Source organism: Rousettus aegyptiacus, unplaced genomic scaffold (assembly GCF_014176215.1).
Source record: "Rousettus aegyptiacus isolate mRouAeg1 unplaced genomic scaffold, mRouAeg1.p scaffold_m13_p_3, whole genome shotgun sequence".
NCBI classification, from domain to species: Eukaryota; Metazoa; Chordata; class Mammalia; order Chiroptera; family Pteropodidae; genus Rousettus; species Rousettus aegyptiacus.
The window spans coordinates 366,315-380,294 of NW_023416306.1; the positions used below are offsets into that span (position 1 = coordinate 366,315).

The following is a 13,980-nucleotide window of genomic DNA, read 5'->3' on the forward strand; positions in this document are numbered from 1 at the left end:
TGGGGTGCGCCCGTGTAGACCTTAGCGATGTGACCACCAGCGGAAGGCTCTCGCGTGCTTTCGCCAGCAGCCAGGGTTGCTAGCAGTTCGAGATCGTCTTATGTTCAGGCTCGAGGTTTTCTGGGCCACCCAGGTGTCCCAAAGCTGGACTTCAGAATTCGTCAGTTAAGCTAAAGGTTTTTTTATCCATTGCCTTTAGCCCGTTAATAAAATACTCAGATTGTTTTCGTTGACGGTTTTTCAGCTTCATTTTAATAATTTTAAACAAGCCCGTTTTCTTTACCTCGCCTCTCGCGCTCACCTGGGATGTTTGTCCTGCATCTTCTCACGCATCATAGAAGGCTCCGGGCGTGGACGAAGGGGCGGGCGTGGCGCTGTCACCCCACGCGCCTGCCTCCCGGCCGGTCGTCACCCACTCGAGGCCGCCTCGCGCGGCTCCGCTCTGCCGCGGGGCCTCCCCGTAGTGTCGCTCTCACAGCTCAGACCCTGGAAAGGCCTGGCGCCCTGGCGTGCCCAGCCGCTGCCGGGCTTCGTCGGCCGGATCGTGCGTGCTAACTCCTTACGCGCCCTCCCGCCGCCTGCCACAACTGCCACAGTTTCTAGAGCAGTTTTGGGAAAAGCGCAGAGCTTCCCACGTACACCCAGCCTCCGGCGTCATCAGCATCGCCCCCACGGGGTGCATCTGTTACGACCGTGAGCCCACACTGACGCACAGCTGCCACCCGGAGTCCACGGTGGACGTCGGGGTCACTCTCGGTGCTACACGTTCTGTGGGTTTGTTTAGACAAATGCACAAGGACACGTAGCCCGTGCGATGGCGTCGCACGGAGCAGTTTTTCCGCCTAAACGCCTTCCGCGCCCCACCTGCTCCCCGCTCCCCCCTCTCAGCCCGCGGCAGCCCCTGGCCCTGTCCTGTCTCCATGATTTCGGCTCGTCCAGGATGTCGGTAGCTGGACGCACGCAGCATGCGGCCTCCGCAGGGGGGCTCCTCATGCACCGCTGTGCATTTACCGTTCCTCTGGGCTTTCCGTGCGGGGCGGCTCGTGTCTGTTCACTGCTGAATGACGTTCCCCGCCCGGACGGGCCACCGTCTATCCGTCACCTCCTGGAGGACATCCGGGTTGCCTCCAGATGTCGGTAGTTGGGAATCAGGCTGCTGAAACCCTGTGTGCGGGTTCCTGCGCGGACGGACGTTTTCGTCTCCTTTGCGTAAATACCAAGGACAGTGAAGGCTGAGTCAAGTGGCAAGAACATGTTTAATTTGTAAAAAGCCCACCAGACTGGCTGTACCATTCTGCATTTCCAGCAGCCCGGCCTCACTCCCTGGAGAAGGCCTGGGTGTCGCGCCAGGCGGGCCCGCAGGCACAGACTCCCTAAGTCCTCGTTTGTCGGGAGAGTCGGTCCCTCCGTCCCTCTCGCGGGTGACTCCACAGGGCGCGGAATTCCAGGGTGTCACGCCTCCGCGTCCCCTTCCCGCCTGCACGGCTTCCGAGAGGCCGGGCACATTCCCACCCCGATTCCTCTGCAGGCAAAGCGCCGTTCGCCTTTGGCTTCTCCCAGGATTTCGCCGTCATCGGAGAGTGCCGATCGTTTGAACGAGACGTGCCGCGGTGTGTTCCTTCCGGCGTCTGTTCTGCTTGGTGCCCCCTGAGCTTCCTGGAGCTGCGGTTTGGTGTCTGAGTAATCGCAGCCATCGCTCCTCCGAGAGTGTCTTCTGGCCCCTTCTGTGCTCTCCCGACATCCGGCTCACGCGTGCGCACACTTGGCGTCGTCTGGCCGCCCCGGACGTCCCTCCGGCGCGCGCCACCCTCGGGCTCACGGGCCCTTTCCCCGCGGCGAGGCCCCGCCCCGATGTCACCCTCCCGCTCCCGACCCGTGCCTGACGAGCCCTGTGCCCTCGCTGCGTCTGCGTCTGGCTCGGTGCGGGCTCTGTGCCTCCAGGGCGGGTCCTCTGCTTCGTGGTGTGGCTCCGTGATGCACATGCGTGCGGGAGCCACTGTCGGGACCTGAGTCCCGCAGAGGGAGGCGGCGGCAGCAGTCTGTAGTTCCGGGAACGGCTCCGTGTCTGGTGCCCGGGCCTCTGCACCACGAGCCTCACGGCGCTTGTTTCGCATCTAACCCCTTCGGGACAGGACGGCCGGTGTGGACAGGAGCTGGCTGTCCCTCCCCCAGGTCAGCCGGGCTCTGGTAAAGCCCCAGGAGGTGAGGCTCCCAGTGGCTGGCGTCCCCGAGCACAGGACTCATCAGGAAAACAGCGCTCCTGGCATTCCCAGCGGTCTGTTCCCGCCCGGCCGGGGACCGCGGGTGCCCCCCCAGTGTTCACGTGCGAGCCGGCTCGGGCCTGTAGGTCCCTCTCACAGGGCGGGCCCTGCGGCTGGGTCTCCTGGGTCCTCCCGTCTTAGAGGCCCCCGCTGCTCGTCAGGTCAGCCGTTGCCGCGCGGAGCCCCTCTGCTGCCCCTCCCCGGTGTGGGCGGTGGCTTGCCACGGCCGCCCTGCGATGGCTCTGCTTTGCAGCTTGTCCAGCACCCTGCTTGCCAGGCCGACGGCGGCCCCCCAGCTCCCTGTGTGTGGACTGTAAACCCGAGGTCCGAGAACAGTGTTCACGAGTTTCTTGTCACGTCCTGCAGATCAGGGTCTGAGGGCCACGCACGGCTGTGGGTGGTTTGTTCCTTAAGTCTTCTTTAAAAACCTTGGTTATGGGAAAATGTAAACCCAGACAAAATATGCAGAAAACTCACGAAGCCGAGTACTCACCTAGCAACACATGGACCAGCTTGTGACCTGTCTTGTTTCTCTCGCACCCTGAGAGCACCAAGTCCCCGGGGCCCCCCGCTGCGCCCCTGCAGCGACCCCCTCATCTATCGTTACGCCACGTTAGCAGAGTCGTCAGCGTTTTCCTTTAAGACGTGCAGTGTTTTTAAACATACACGCAATGCCGTGTGACCCTTAGAAGTGTGGCGGTGACTCTCAACGTCTTTGACTGGTTGGGCCCAAAATCGCATCTGTCTCGTAAGTGTCACAGTGGTTGGGGCCGCGCCTGCGGCGGTCGGAGGCTCTCCAGCCCCCACCGTAGGGAGGAGGCCGAGCGGCCCCCGGTGGTTTCCTTGGACGCTGCTTCCTCGGCAGTGGCAGCAGCCTTGGCGTCGGGCCGGAGCCGCCCAGCTGGTAGTGATGCGCTCCCGATCGTCCTCCGCGGCTGGCCCGGGAGCGGTCCTGTGAGCCGCGGTTCCCGCACAGCAGCACCTCGGGGGTTCCCGCCCTCCCATGCTTGCTCTCCCGGGGTCACGCCCCGGGGGGCGCACAGAGCACGTCTGGGTGCCTGGCACCTTGCACGCTGCGGCCCATATGTGGCTCGTGGAGAGGGGCCAGCGCCAGCCCTCGGACCCCATGCGGCTCGTGGAGAGGGGCCAGCGCCGGCCCTCGGACCCCGTGTCGGGGTGCTCGTCGGACTTGGCACACTCACACTGACGTCCTGTGTGTCCTGGGCCGATACCGCCACTTCCATGGGCGGGCGGCAGCGTGCCTGGACCCCGGCTGGCCATCCTGCTGGGCGGTGCTCCAAGGCCCCCGCATCTGTGGCTTCTTGGGGAGCCAGGTGCTGCTTCCGCTTCCCCTCGTCCCCCCGGCCCCTGTGCTGACACTGTGTTTCTGTCGTAGGACCCTTCTCTGCTGGACGGCCGCGTGGCACTGCTCCATGTCCCAGGGGGCACAGTGGTGTCGAGACAGGGCGACCAGGTGAGCAAGAGGCCGTGGCCCAGGTGCGCGGGCACCAGGGCTGCCGGGCACTGCAGCCCAGCTGGATGGAGGGCGCTGGACGCACAACGCAGGGTCTGTCGTCACTGTCCCCACGAAGGCTCCCCTCAGGCTTGTCCTCCCCACGGGGCGGGCACGTGTCCACACTCACATGCGTGTGCACATGCGGACGTGCTTCCTGGTCACCACAAGCCAGGAGGAAGGCCATTCTCTTCCCCGGCCCTCAAACCCAGCCGCAGACGAAGATCCACTCTGTTTCCGCGCACGAGGGGGGCTCCGGTGCTGGGAGCCCCACTGCGCTGGGCGGGTTGCGCCTCCTGCCTCTGCCCTGCTGGGAGCGGGGAGCAGGGAGCCCTGGGCCGTCTCCGTGCGGGTCGCGCCCCCCGGCCCGCACACCAGCATGTCTGTGCCTTCTGCGCTCGGAGCAGCCGCAGCCAGACCCGTCTCTTGCTGGGGAGGCAGACCGAGCCAGGGCCTGCTCTCCGGTCGGCTCGCCCTGTGCGCTTTATCGGCCGGGCCCAGGTGACGCCGCTGACACGGGGCGGGCCGGAGGGCGGCAGGGGCCGTGGGCACACGCGGCGTCAGGCCTTCTGGACACGCTGCCGCACGCCCCCTGTCCCTGTCCATCCCTGCCCTGGCCCTTTTCTCCTGGCTTTTCCTCAGAGGACACAGACTGCCACTGAGTGGTGCGCCACCCAGCCTTGTCCCCATGCTGCACTGCCAGGTGCCCCAGGGGCCTCGGCGTGGCCCCGCTTCCCAGACCTGCACCGTCGAGCAGCCCCGGCCCCGTGGGCACAGCCAGCCCTTCGTCCCTGCCGCACTGGCTGGGGCTCGGACCAGCACGGCGTCCGCGGGGCCCGGCGAGCCGGTGCAGGGCGGGCGTGTGGCGGGCACGGGCTCGCGTGGGCCGTGCAGCATTGGCCCTGCAGTGCGTGTGACGGGTCAGGGCGTGCGGGGACGCGCCTGCCGGCCACTGTCAGGGCTGCACAGAGTCTCGGGGACTCAGCCTGTGGGTCACTTTTGAGGAGGAGAGGTTGTACTGTCTGCTCGGTGAAGGCTAAGCTGGCTGCACGTCTGTGTGGGACGGCGAGGCAGGCGGGTGCAGGGGCGGCCTCTCTGTGCGTCCAAGGCTGGGCCGACTGCCCGGACCTCCTGCGGCCCATAATTAAAGGACAGAACCGCGTGGACTCTGCCACGCATCTCCAGCTGTGAGCCGCGTCAGCCAGAGGGGCGGGCGGCTGACCACGGCCCGGCCTGTCCCCCGCCAGGACGTGAACATCCTCTTCGTGGTCTCGGGGCTGCTGCACGTGTACCAGCGGAGGGTCGACAGCGAGGAGGACACCTGCCTGTTCGTCACGCGCCCCGGGGAGCTGGTGGGCCAGCTGGCCGTGCTCACTGGCGAGCCCCTCATCTTCACCATCAAGGCCAACAGGGACTGCAGCTTCCTGTGCATCTCCAAGGCGCACTTCTACGAGTGAGTCCGCCTGCCGGGGCTCCGCGCGGGTCCCACTCGAGGAGGCAGGAGTCCTGGGGAGACGGCAGCAGTGGGTGTCATGCTGTGGAGGCGAACCTGAGGGGCGCAAACCCCACTCAGCCCTCCCGGCCCGCGGGGAGCCGCCTGTGGGGGGCCCAGGCCCAGCCCCTCTGCGTGTCTGGGCACGCGCGCGCGCGCGCGTCTCCCCGTCACGTGTTCACGTATATCCGCACATGTAGGGTGTGCGCGCTGTGTCTGCGGGCTCACAGCATGGGCCCCCGAGGTGGGCAGCTCCGTCAGAGCCACGAGCGCTGGGTGCGCGTGGGGCGCATGGAGCAGGGGGCCGGCTGAGGGCCGTGCTCTTCCCCAGCCCCTGGCCGGGGCCGCGTGGCCTGCTGACCTGCGGAGTGGGCCTCGCGGGGTGATGAGGTGCAGGCGGTGCGTGCTGGCCAGTGCCTTAGCCTGGAGGGGAGGGGCAGAGCCGCGTGGGGCCGCAATGACGGGGCCGCGCGGCAGGATCATGCGGAAGCAGCCGACCGTCGTCCTGGGCGTGGCGCACACGGTGGTGAAGCGGATGTCGCCCTTCGTGCGGCAGATCGACTTTGCGCTGGACTGGATGGAGGTGGAGGCGGGGCGTGCAGTGTACAGGTGGGCCCGCGGGGCGGGGCTGGGTGGGGGCGGGGCGGGGCTGGGTGGAGGTGGAGGCGGGGCGTGCAGTGTACAGGTGGGCCCGCGGGGCGGGGCCTGCAGGGTACAGGTGGGCCCGCGGGGCGGGGCTGGGTGGGGGCGGGGCGGGGCTGGGTGGAGGTGGAGGTGGGGCTGGGTGGAGGTGGAGGTGGGGCGTGCAGTGTACAGGTGGGCCCGCGGGGCGGGGCCTGCAGGGTACAGGTGGGCCCGCGGGGCGGGGCCTGCAGGGTACAGGTGGGCCTGCGGGGCGGGGCTGGGTGGAGGCGGGGGCGGGGTTGGGTGGAGGTGGAGGTGGGGCGTGCAGTGTACAGGTGGGCCCGCGGGGCGGGGCTGGCTAGGGGGCAGACCGGCTGGGCTTGGCTCGGGTGGCTCTGAAGTTTCTAGGACACGCCTTGGGCTTCTCCAGTTCTGTGCTGACTACAGACAGTCACGCAAGGTTTCCGTGGCATCTTTCCATGTCACTACCTGCAAATCTGCACCCTCCTTTACGACGGCCCAGCAGAGGCATCACAGCCTTTGTGAGCCTCTGCCCCACGTGCTCCCCTGTGAGCTGAGGAGCATCCTTATTTTCTGGTCAGGACAGGGCTAATCCAGACCTGGGTCACAGCTGTTGACTTTTGTGGTATTAAAACTAAGGAAATTTTAAGTATTTTATCATTTACATATTACCAGGAGCTGTTTCCATGTTAGCATACAGGTTTTTTAATGGAAAATGACTATCGTCCAAAAAGAAATTTAGTGAGATTACATTTCTTCATTAGCATGCGAGTGGGGGCGGCAGGGGCTCCTGGCCTGCGCCCTGCCCGCTCCCAGCACCCCACCCTCACAGGCAAGGGGACAAGTCAGACTGCACCTACATCGTCCTCAGCGGCCGGCTGCGCTCCGTGGTCCGGAAGGATGACCTCAAAAAGCGCCTGGCCGGGGAGTATGGCCGTGGCGACCTCATCGGTGTGGTAGGTCTGCGGTGCCCTTGGCTGCATCACGTGCTGGGGTGATGCCTGGCCCACCCGGCTCCTCATCTGGGCGAGGGGAATGAGCCCTCAGAGTGACTCGAGGGTGGGGGGAGGGTGATTACGCCCGCAGTTCTCAGGTTTGGGCAATTTGCCTGCTCCCAGCCTGGGCAGCAGCACTGGGGTCACCTCTGGAGATCAAAGGTCAGAGGTCTCCAGTAGGGACGGGGCCCAGGTGGTTCCTCCAAGCCCCTTGTGTGTGAGACGAGGCCCTGGCAGGGGCAGCTGCCTGGCCTGTTCTCGGTGTCTCATGGGGCGGCCTGTCTGGGGTGCTGGGGCCCCTTTGGCCTTGGCAGGTCCAGTGCTGCTGACCGTGTGTCCCCTTGCACGCCCGACACGGGGCCGGCCGGGTGCCGTCCCCTCCGGCCCGTCACCTGCGCCGTCACCTGCACCACACTTCTGGAGGAGCGGCTGTGCGCAAACAGGCTCCCCCCCCCCCAGGTGGAGACGCTCACACATCAGCCCAGGGCCACCACCGTGCATGCCATCCGGGACTCGGAGCTGGCCAAGCTCCCCACGGGGGCCCTGACCTCCATCAAGCGCAGGTACCCACAGGTGAGGGCTCCTGCTCAGGTGAGGCAGTGGAGCAGCCTGGCTTTATGGTTTTGAGGGCAGACAGGGCCTCGGGCAGGTGGGTGGGCACTGGCCAGAGGTACAGGGGGCACAGGGCCCCGCGTGTCTGAGGCTGCGCCCCCACCAGCCGTGTCACAGGTAACAGCAGGCGGGGAAAGGGCCTGGTGGCAGTGTGGCCTAGGCAGTGCGGGCTTGCTCACTGTGCAGCTCAGGGAAGGCGAAACTGAAATCTGTGCGTCCAAGCCGCAAGACGGGGCCCGCTCCTGGGGCGTCCCGAAATCCGTGCGTCCAGGCCGCAAGACGGGGCCCGCTCTTGGGGCGTCCCCACGCTGGCTTTCTGGGCCTCGTGCCCCACCTGAGTAGCAGGCGGCATCCGAGGAAGCAGAGGCTCAGGCCCATCCACTGCTCAGCGCGGCGGCAGGGGAGCGGACATCTCCGCTCCAGGACAAGTGGAAAACGCCCAGGCCCTTTATGGTGTGAACACACCTGCAATAGCAAAGCTCAGCAGGAAACGCGACTGTTTCTCAGTCCTGTAGCCACACGGACTCTGTGTTGGCGCGTCAGCTGTAAGCACAGGTGTCCGAGTAGGGTCCACACAGGGAATGTCGGCCAGTGGGGGGAGTTATGAAAATATGATGAATTATGGCAAAAAGTTAGAAGGGAAAACCTTATGATTCTGTCGAGGCATTTCACAGAATCCAGCCATTACGAATAAACACTGAGGAGGGAAAGGAAACCTTTAAAGGAGACCATTTGTTCTGGAACAAAATCTAAAACAGACAGCTCCTCAGCTAATCAGAAATGTCGGGAAAAAAGGAAACAACTGACACCCGTTTGGTAAAAGAGTAAAAACTATCGTCACGGAGAGCACGCATCATTTTTCCTAGAAAACTCCAGGGAAACAACTTGGAAGGGAAACGGGTGGGGCTGTGGGTCGAGGTGAGCGTGGCAGGGGCGGGGGTCCCGAGTCCCAGGTGGCAGTGGAGGTGGAGCAGGCCCCCCCAGCACCACGGAGGAAGGCCGCTCACAGAGGCTCACTGCAGGAGGCGCCATGGCCGCTGGCCCCCTGCAGGCCTAGCCGCGTCCCGTCGTGTGGCAGGTGTGGGCCTGTCCCAGGGCAAGCCGTGCTCGTTGGAGACAGGGTGTGTGGCCCGCGGGCAGGGAGCGCAGACAGGAAGACGCTGGACAACTGGACGGAGCTGCGCGATGCGAAATCTCGTTACGCTACTCGGCATGGCTTGCGATTTAAAACGTGAATTTTTTAGTTCTGACTTTTCCACGTAATGCTTTCAATCTGTGGCTGCCTGCGGATAACCAGAACTCCAGAAAGGGAAACGTGGATGCGGGGGCCGCGGGGAGCTTTTTCCTCAGTGGCCTGGGGGACGGCACATGGGGCCGGGGTCTGTGCCCAGGCTGCCCAGCCGGCCTGACCCCCTGGCTGTGCTGCCCTGTCCTGTGCCCCTGCTCCTGGTCACCTTTCCAGCTCTGGCCTGGTGTTCCCGAGGTGACCACCCTGAGGGGCTCCGTCTGGGCCTCCTGGGGGCCCAGTGCGGTCCCGAGTGCGAGGCGTCGATTCTCTCCTTCTCGCTGCTCCCCGTCTGCAGTCGGCCTTCACCGCGAGGGACGGCGGCCGGCTCTCCCGTCACACGGAGCTGTTCGCCTGGCTTGAGCCGCCTTTGGCTGTCAGACGTGTATGTCATCGTCTGTGCGGACGTTTGCACCTCAGACCCGGTCCTCCTGGCGTGGCCCGCGCGTCCCCACCTCGGCCCCGCCCCATCGTCCTGACCCCTCTTCGCGAGCACGCGCAGCCCTCCCGCGGCACCACCCCCGCCCCAACAGCCACCCCCACCCCACGCCAAGCCGCTGCCCTTCCCTCCGCTGTCGCTCCGGTTGTCACCACCGCCCCCCCACACCCCCGGCCACCAGCCCCTCCCACCCCAGGCTCACCAGAGGGTGGTCAGCCCTTCCTCCCTCCCTCGGTTAGCACTTTACCGGCCTGCGGCTTCTGGGGTGACGGGGACTTGCGTCCGCGGGCCTGGGGGTGGCCCACTGCAGCACCAGGAGACCGCGGGGGATGGCAGTGCCTGTCGCGGTGGCCGGGAGCACGGGTGAGGGGTGAGGGCCCGCCGCGGGCCACCGCTGCTGCTGGTCTGGGCGTCCCGGAGGGTGGTGCCCTTGTCACCAGGACACACCTTTCTGCTGGCGCCTCAGCTGCACCTTTGGAGGCCAGTAGGCGATGTGGCTCTGCCCCGCCAGTGGCTCTGGGTGGCGGGGTGTGGGCCGGGCCCATGGGCCGCGGTCCTGACTCTCCCCGGGTTCTGGGTGACACAGACGGTCCTCAGGCAGGGCTAGGGAAGGCTGGCCACCCTGGGGTCGGTGCTGGCTCTGCCCCAGCGCGCCCTGCTGTTGGGCCCTCACGCCAGACAGGCGGCCGCAGCTGCCGGCCTGCCCACCAACCTACCCACTGCGCCCTCTGCAGGGCGGCTCCCTGGGGGTCCACAGACCCTCCCCACCTCCTGTCCCCAGGCCACCAGCCTCGGCGCTTCGCTGTCCACAGAGCAGCCTGAGGCTGTCCATGTTCAGCTCATGCCACCACCCAGCCCGACCACCGGGACCTGAACTTCCTTCCTCCTGCTGGCAAGTTGCGTGGCAGAGCCCGGGTGTAGCGTGAGCTGCCCAGGTGCCAGGGCCGTGGGGGCTGGCGGGCCAGGCCCCCACGTGTGCTGCCCACAGAGCCCCGGGCCACACTGCCGGCCCCCAGCGGCAGCTGGCCCGTTCCGTCTGCGCTTGGCCTCGGTGCAGATGGAACCTGACAGGTGCTGCGCTTTGAGTCTGCCGTTCGGGCTGGCGGCGAGGGACCCACGTGGCTCTGCGTGTTGCTGGCACGCCCGTTTCTCTGAGCAGTGCATCACTGTCTCCCCGGTCGTCCCCCCAGCCCCCGTGATGGACACGTGGGTGGCGTCCAGGTCGAGGCCGTTGCCAAGGGCCGCTCAGGGCGTCCTCGCGGCGGTGTTTCATGGCCCGTTTGCCTGTCTCTCGGGTGCTCGCTGAGCGCGGGATTGCTGGCCGAGGGGAGGTGTGGGTGTGACTTCTGAGCCGTTGCCCACCAGCTCCCCGCGCTGTGCCGCAGGTCCCCAGCAGTGGGGGTCCCACCTGTGGCATCTCTACACTCGGTGCTCAGGCGGTCAGACGCCCTGACAGACGCGAGCCCCTCCCTTGGTGGGAAGCGGGCCCCCCCCATGGTTAGAATCTGCATCTCCCTGATGGGTAGAGAAGCTGTGCACGTTTTGTGTGTTCACTGGCCTATTTCAAACCTTTTTCAAAGTAGAAATCACCACGTTTTAAATTAGCTTTAACAGAATTATTGTCAATTTGTAATTCTCCTTATTATGTGTAGTCATGTTTTTAAAGGTTCTTTCAGACAACCTGGGATTGGCTTCAGAGTTTTTCAGGGGTGTGCGTGAAATAGGGTGAAGGGAGGGTGGGGTTCGCAGGCTTCTGTCTGCCTGTGTACATGTTCGAAATGTTCTGTAATTAGGTGTGTTTTTTTAATTAGCCCCACCAACAGTCAGAGGCTGTGTCAGGTGAATGTGAAGCAGACCCTTCTTTCTAGCTTGTGTTGGACCCGTCTGCTCACGCTCCTTTGCACCTCGCATCCTACAGCGGGGACAGTTTGACCTGTATCTTCCGCGGGTCTCTGCCTCCCGCATCCTGTGCTGACGGGGTCCTCAGAGCTGGCTCGCAAGTGGAGGCCCGGCTGGCGGGGGCTGGGGAGCGCTGGGCACTGGCGTGTAAGGCGTCAGAGCCGGCTCCTTCAGGAGCAGCCCCACACCGCACCGCGCTGGGGGGTTTAGCAAGCAGACCAGAGGCTGGCAGGGGCGGGGCGGTGCAGAGGGCAGGGGAGAAGCAGCATTGGCCGTAGGGAGTGGCCCCTGTCACCTCTCTGTTCTCAGCATGCCACCTTAGGTGACTTGGGTTTTTCTGAAGCTGACAGCATGACCACGGGCTGCATCTGAGCCACAGCGGGAGGCCCCTGTGGCCTGGACGCCTCAGCAGAGCAAAGGCGGTCAGCAGCCAAGCGTACATGACAGCTGTTTTGACATTCCAACCTTAAATACTCCTGTTCACACTCTAAAAGTTTAGTATTAATATGGTTGACAGTAACATTACTTAAAAAGTAGGACTTTCTAGGCACCATGTACTACCAGCCAGTGCTCGTTTTGGGAAGCACCTGCTGGCCTGTGGCCGGGGGTCTGGCCTTCCCTGGGGCGTCATCCCGTGTTTCCCGCCCTGGAAGTGAGGGGAGAGGCCCCCACCAGGGTCACAGGGCGCTCGCCCCTTGCACCTGCCACTGCCAGTCGACCTGTTCAGACAGCCCAGCGAGCCATCACCCACCCACGTCCCAGAGCGGTTTACGGCCATGTGGTTTTGAAGAAGTGAACCCAAGGTACTTGCCTTCTTGGTTTAAAATGTGTGGTTGGGGGTCTGTTCTTTCTCCACCCTCAGGTTGTGACTCGGCTGATTCATCTCTTGGGTGAGAAGATTCTGGGCAGCCTTCAACAGGGAACTGCAACAGGTATGTTCCCAAGCCTGGCGCCTGTGAGCCCCCATCCATCCAAACCTGGAGCCCTGGCCACGGCCGGGCCCACCAAGCATGGGGCCCCTCCCACCAAACCCCAGCCCGGCCCGCAGCCCCGCCCACCAAGCATGGAGCTCCGCCCACCAAACCGCAGCCCCGCCCACCAAGCATTGAGCTCCGCCCACCAAACCCCAGCCCGGCCCACAGCCCCACCCACCAAGCATGGAGCTCCTCCCACCAAACCCCAGCCCGGCCTGCAGCCCCGCCCACCAAGCATGGAGCCCCGCCTACCAAACCCCAGCCCGGCCCACAGCCCCGCCCACCAAGCATGGAGCCCCACCCAGCAAACCCCAGTCCCGCCCACAGCCCCACCTACCAAGCGTGGAGTCCCGCCCTGTAGTCTGCCTCTCCTAGTCAACAGCCTTTGACTCTAGACTCCTTGCTGTTCCGGGACCACGGGCTCCTGCTTTACCTGCTGTCCCCTCTGCCCCGAGCACGCCCTGCGTAGTCTGTTCCTCCCCCTACCCCAAGCCACGTCCTCAGCGTAGCCTCTCTCAGCCCCATGCACCGTGGTGCTCCCAACTCCTCAGCTCCTGTTTTCTGCTTCGCTTTCCTCCCTGCACCTGTCACCACCCCCGGCACATCACATGTCTCCCCAGCTGGCGTTTGCTGTCTGTCCCCTGCACCGTTGTGGAAGCTGCAGGAGGCCAGGGCTGTGTGTCCTGGTGTCACGTCCCTTCTCTCTGGAGAAGCCCCTTTGACAACGGCTCTGTAGGGCAGGTCCATGGCCACCTGTCCTCTTAGCTCCCCTTCACCTGAGCCCGCCTGCACGCCCCTCCCCGCCGGGCGGGGGACGACGTATGGGGCCCTGGGCCCACGGTCCCTTGCAGGGCTGCGCCTCTTCCCTCCGGCCTCCAGGGTGCTGAGCACAGGGAGTCGTGGGGACTTCATCTTTTAGTTTTTAGAAGTTTGATCTCAGAGCGTCTAGGCGTGAATTTCTTTGAGTTTATCCTGTTTGGGGTTTGCTCATCTTCGTGAATCTATAGGTTTGTAGCTTAGCGAATTTGGGACGTTTTCAGCCTTTTTTGCTTCAAACGTTCTTCAGCCCTGTACTCTTTCTGCTCTTCTGGGATTCCTGGGTTTGCCGTTATCCCAAAGGCCTCTGAGGCACAGTTTTAATCTTTCCCTCGCCCTTGTGTTTTGGCGGAATAGTTTCTTTTGATCTGTCTTCAAGGTCATTGGCTCTTCCTCGGCTCGATTCTGCTTTTCAGCCCATCGGGAGAGTTTCGTTTCTGTCATTCTGTTTATGCCTCTGTTTCGGGACTGTTCATGACCGCTGTTTCTCTCTGGTGTGATCACAGCCGTATTGTCCTTGTCAGGCCATTCCACATTCTGAGACATGTTGTTGTTTTTATCCGTTGATGTCTGTTTTCTTGTTCTAGTTGAGATATTTTTCTGGGTCTTGGTATGCCTGGTAATTTCGGACTGTACCCTGTTTTTTGAATCTCATGTCGTGAGACTGCTTCCGTTGAAGGCTTCTACTTAAGCAGACTGGCGGTGTGCTCATGTTGACGGAGCATGTCCTGGCCCTCCCTCCTGGGCTGCTTCAGTGCGCATGGGATTCTCAGGGCCTCTGCAGTGGTACCCGGCTCTGCCCATGGGGGTGCTGCCCAGAGCCAGCGAGGGCTGGCTGGTGCTGCACACCACGCTCAGTCCCCAGAGCTACCGCTGTGCGGTTCTGGCTGGTTTCATGCATGGACTTGGCGCTAGAGTTAGAGAATTCCTTTTCCCCCTCCCCGTTTTCTGTGGTCTCCCCTCTCTAGTGGGGGTACCACCTCTCCTTGTTAGTGCAGGATGTGGGAGACTGGGGGGTCCACCCCACTGTGTCTGCAGCCCCGCGCAGG

At 64.1% G+C, this 13,980-nt stretch overlaps 1 protein-coding gene across 10 annotated transcripts in view; it reads left to right on the forward strand.

Annotated features, from left to right (window-relative positions):
- PNPLA7 (patatin like phospholipase domain containing 7) overlaps positions 1–13,980 on the forward strand; it is a 50,802-nt gene that overhangs the window by 20,317 nt on the left and 16,505 nt on the right. For all 10 annotated transcript variants that reach the window (XR_001595139.2, XM_016130945.2, XM_016130938.2 and 7 more), the window contains 6 exons: positions 3,658–3,735; positions 5,022–5,227; positions 5,744–5,875; positions 6,744–6,867; positions 7,366–7,479; positions 12,004–12,073. Coding sequence is in view for 9 of the 10 variants with exons in the window: in XM_016130945.2 (XP_015986431.2) it covers positions 3,658–3,735; positions 5,022–5,227; positions 5,744–5,875; positions 6,744–6,867; positions 7,366–7,479; positions 12,004–12,073 (724 nt within the window). In the remaining variant the exon portion in view is untranslated. The remainder of the gene's footprint in view (positions 1–3,657; positions 3,736–5,021; positions 5,228–5,743; positions 5,876–6,743; positions 6,868–7,365; positions 7,480–12,003; positions 12,074–13,980) is intronic.